This window comes from Pipra filicauda, unplaced genomic scaffold (genome assembly GCF_003945595.2).
Source record: "Pipra filicauda isolate LSUMZ 115617 unplaced genomic scaffold, ASM394559v2 scaffold78_size3787270_pilon, whole genome shotgun sequence".
Taxonomy (NCBI): Eukaryota; Metazoa; Chordata; class Aves; order Passeriformes; family Pipridae; genus Pipra; species Pipra filicauda.
The window spans coordinates 1,034,530-1,038,610 of NW_024104964.1; the positions used below are offsets into that span (position 1 = coordinate 1,034,530).

Here is a 4,081-nt window from a genome sequence, read left to right on the forward strand (position 1 = left end):
GCTCAGTCCGCCCGGGGCCGGCGGTCGTGCCCGGTGCGGGGTTGCGGCCGCGCTCCGGCTGTGGAGGGGCCCCGGAGCCGCTGCCCCCGGAGCCGCTGCCCCCGGCCCTGCCCGGCCATGGGCGCCGGGGCAGCCGCGGGCGGGACGCCGCCCCCCGCGGGCGGGCGCTGCCGGCGGCGCGGAGCGGCGAGCGCGGGCTGAGAGCAGGAGCGGGAGCGGGAGCAGGAGGACGAGGAGGAGGAGGAGGAAGGCGCCGCGGGAGGCAGGTGGGGCGGCCCCGGCGCTCCTGCAGCCGGGCTGGGGCGCGGCGGCGGCGACGGCCGGGGGCGATGCGGGGAGAGGGGCCGGGAGGGCGGAGGTGACCTGGGAGAGCCGGGCGGGCGGAGGGGAGCGGGGCCGGGCGGAGGGAGCCGGCGGGACCGCGGGGAGCGGCGGCGGGCGGGCGGCGGGACGGGGCGGCAGCCGCGGGGGCGGGCGGGGCGGCGGCGCTCGCCGAGGGGCGCGGGAGGAGCGGCCGCTCCGCTGCCCCCGATCGGCCCCGCTGGCTCCGATCGGCCCCGCTGGCCCCCGCCGCTCTCGTTGCCGTAGCCCGGCCGCTCCGCTCCCGCCGCCCCGCCCGCCCTGTCCCTGTCCCCGGTCCGCGGTGGCGTGCGCGGTGCTGCGGGGCGGGGAGCGGAGCGGGGCCCTTCCTGCTCGCAGAGGTGTCCCCTGGCTGCCGGCGGGTCCGGGAGCTGCGGGGGGACGCTCCGCCAGGCACCGCCGCTTGGAAACCTCCGAGGAAAACCAGGGCAGGGCTCACCTTCCAGCGAGGTTTCCTTTGCTCTCTCCTTTTTTTTTGGATGCGTTTTAGATGCCTGTAGAGACTTCGTTGGTTCGCCTCAGACCTATGTGACTCTGGGGGAAGGATCATGACCGAAGTCCTTCTCTCTGCTGCTCTGAATGGAACTGAACCCAACCTGTTATCCAGCAGCGGCTGGTCTGTGGGAAACGTCACCACCAAGTGTTCTCTGACCAAAACTGGCTTCCAGTTCTATTACCTGCCCACCGTCTACATTCTGGTCTTCATCACTGGGTTTTTGGGCAACAGCGTGGCCATCTGGATGTTTGTCTTCCACATGAGGCCTTGGAGCGGCATCTCGGTTTACATGTTCAACTTGGCATTGGCCGATTTCTTGTATGTCTTGACTCTGCCCGCTCTCATCTTTTACTACTTCAACAAAACAGACTGGATCTTCGGAGATATCATGTGCAAGCTGCAGAGGTTCATCTTCCACGTGAACCTGTACGGCAGTATTCTGTTCCTGACCTGCATAAGTGTGCACAGGTACACGGGAGTGGTGCACCCCCTGAAGTCCCTGGGGAGGCTGAAGAAGAAGAACGCCATGTACATCAGCAGCCTGGTCTGGGTCCTTGTGGTGGCCGCCATTTCTCCAATACTCTTCTACTCGGGAACGGGGATAAGGAAAAATAAAACCATAACGTGCTATGACACAACAGCCGACGATTACCTGCGAAGTTACTTCATTTACAGCATGTGCACCACAGTGCTGATGTTCTGCATCCCCTTCATAGTGATTCTTGGTTGCTATGGGCTCATCGTGAAAGCTTTGATTTACAAAGATTTGGACAATTCTCCTCTCAGGAGAAAGTCTATTTACCTGGTTATTATCGTGTTGACGGTCTTTGCCGTGTCCTACCTTCCCTTCCACGTGATGAAGACCTTAAATCTAAGGGCCAGGGTGGATTTTCAGACTCCAGACATGTGTGCCTTCAATGATAAGGTTTATGCCACTTACCAAGTGACGAGGGGCCTGGCCAGCCTCAACAGCTGCGTCGACCCCATCCTTTACTTCCTGGCAGGTGACACCTTCCGAAGGCGGCTTTCCAGGGCCACCAGGAAATCGTCCAGAAGGAGCGAACACAACGTGCAGTCCAAAAGCGAGGAAATGACTCTCAATATTTTAGCAGAGTATAAACAGAATGGAGATACCAGTTTGTGAACAAATGTGGAAGATTTGGGAGCAGTTTGAAAAAATCCTCCGCTTTGAGGCAATAGGAGACTGTAGGGCTACAAGTGTGTGAGGAAAATCTACCAGTCTCAAATTCCTTTTAGGTAAAGCCTCATTTTCTGATCTTAGAAAAAGCTTAACAAAGTCAGTGGAAGGATTCTAATGGAAAATAACGTGTCAAAATTCAGCTTTCCTTCAGTAGTCTCATTTCTTTCTGACTTGTGTCAGATAAAGTAAAATGAAGTAAATCCCCTAAAGGAGGAAAGCAATCCAAGTGCTTCTAGTTTAATGACTTAGTCTCCCACGTTCAAAAATGTTCTCAGTCAGCCTGTCTTTAAAAATAGGAAATAAAAATAAGAGCAGTATCTTGTCTTCTGAGGCTCAGTCACAGCCTTTCGCTGTTGTACACAAGGATTTAAATGAGAGTCACGATGCAGTTATCATTTACAGTTTTATTATTTCTAGTGCTGATAATTATTTGGTAGTTTGGTGGCATTTATGGTTCAGTCCTCTTTCAGTGCCGGTGTTTTACTAAAGGTAGGCTTACTGGTGTGTGCATGGTTGTGCTTTTGGATCGCGATGGTTGTTCACGACAAGTCTGGACCCCCTTAGAGGCCGAGGGCTGGCGGGTGAGGTGGTCCCTGGGGCGCTGGCAGACGGGCCCCCCCCAGGGCTGTGTGTTGGTGAGCAGAGGTGTGTGGAGGTGCCCTGGCCCTGAGCCCAGGGTCCCACCCTGCTCCGTGCCAGGGCGGCCGGAGGGGCACAGACTGGGCTGGCCGGGGAGCGCGGGGTGAGCCCGGCCCAGGGGCTGCCAGCATCCTGCCTGCCCGGCCCAGGGGCTGCCAGCATCCTGCCTGCCCGGCCCAGGGGCTGCCAGCACCCTGCCGTGGCACCGGAGCCCTGCAGAGCTCTGTGCAGGGAGAAGTGGCTGTGCTGGAAATACCTGACCCTGCCAGGCCAGCACAGGACAGGTGCTCGAGTTACCTGCCTTTGGTACGAGAATGGTTCTGTTCCTGCAGTCTGTACAGACAACACAAGAGTTGTTTCCCGAGAAATATAATGATTAAAATGGATAATATAAATGGAATATATATATATATTATATATATATATATATATAACAGTAATTGGGGGAGGGAATGAGGTTTTTTGTACTTTGGCGAATAAATTACTGTATTAACATGTTGCAATATACTAAGGACTAAATCCAGCCCTTTATTGTAGATCTTCTCCAAATGTGGAATAGTTCATCCAAAATTAGCCAAACTGCAATATTGTGTAACATAAGAGCTAGTGATCAGGCACAGATGAAATCTTACATGGGCAGTCTCACTCGTTTCTCATGTTTTTAATAAATGTATTTGAAAATATTTTGTGCTGAAAGCGTTATGAAAGCATGCTCTGAATTATGAATTTAGTGTACGAAATAAGGTTCTATGTAATCCTAAGGGTGATTTGTTCCTCCAGTCTTCATAGTAAGAGTAAAATACTTATATTTTACTTACCAGTTTCCAGTGGTTGGTAACAAACGAGAGTAGCTCTAGTTATTTTTTGACAACATTGTAAAGCAGCTTCTGTTCACAAGTACGGCTTCATCTGCAGAATCCCTATTTATTGAACTTATTTATTAGAATGCTAAATGTAAAGTATGTAAAGTGTGGTTCTCCGTGGTCATATTCAGAATTGGGCATTAATGGAAAATTGAAGAGCATGTTTCAATCACTGTATTAATAATGTGTCTTTTAACAGAACATCTTTATAATAAACTTGATTCCACCCTGACTATTCGCTGGTGATATGTAACCTAGTGATAAATTAAACTACTGATGTATAGCCTAGAGGTAAATGAAACTCCAGCTTAGCAAGCCTCTTAAAGCAACGTGGAGAGCTCATTCAGTCCTATGAAAAATGTAGAGGTAGTGAAAAAATCCCAGCCAAGGGTCAATTGCTAATTAATCCTGACTGACAAAGCCCATGGAACAGCACAGACTATTTATATACCACAGAAAGAGCCTGATTCACAATAAATGACTTCTCCTATTATGTGATTATTTGAGGCTTCATTCAGCTGA

At 52.5% G+C, this 4,081-nt stretch overlaps 1 protein-coding gene across 1 annotated transcript; it reads left to right on the plus strand.

Annotated features, from left to right (window-relative positions):
• Positions 1-244: 244 nt before the first annotated feature.
• On the plus strand, positions 245-3,791 carry P2RY1 (purinergic receptor P2Y1). Its single transcript, XM_027730953.2, has 2 exons — positions 245-266; positions 851-3,791. The coding sequence occupies exon 2, from the start codon at positions 909-911 to the stop codon at positions 1,998-2,000; it is 1,092 nt and encodes a 363-aa protein (XP_027586754.1). The 5' UTR covers positions 245-266; positions 851-908; the 3' UTR covers positions 2,001-3,791.
• The last annotated feature ends 290 nt before the right edge of the window (positions 3,792-4,081 follow it).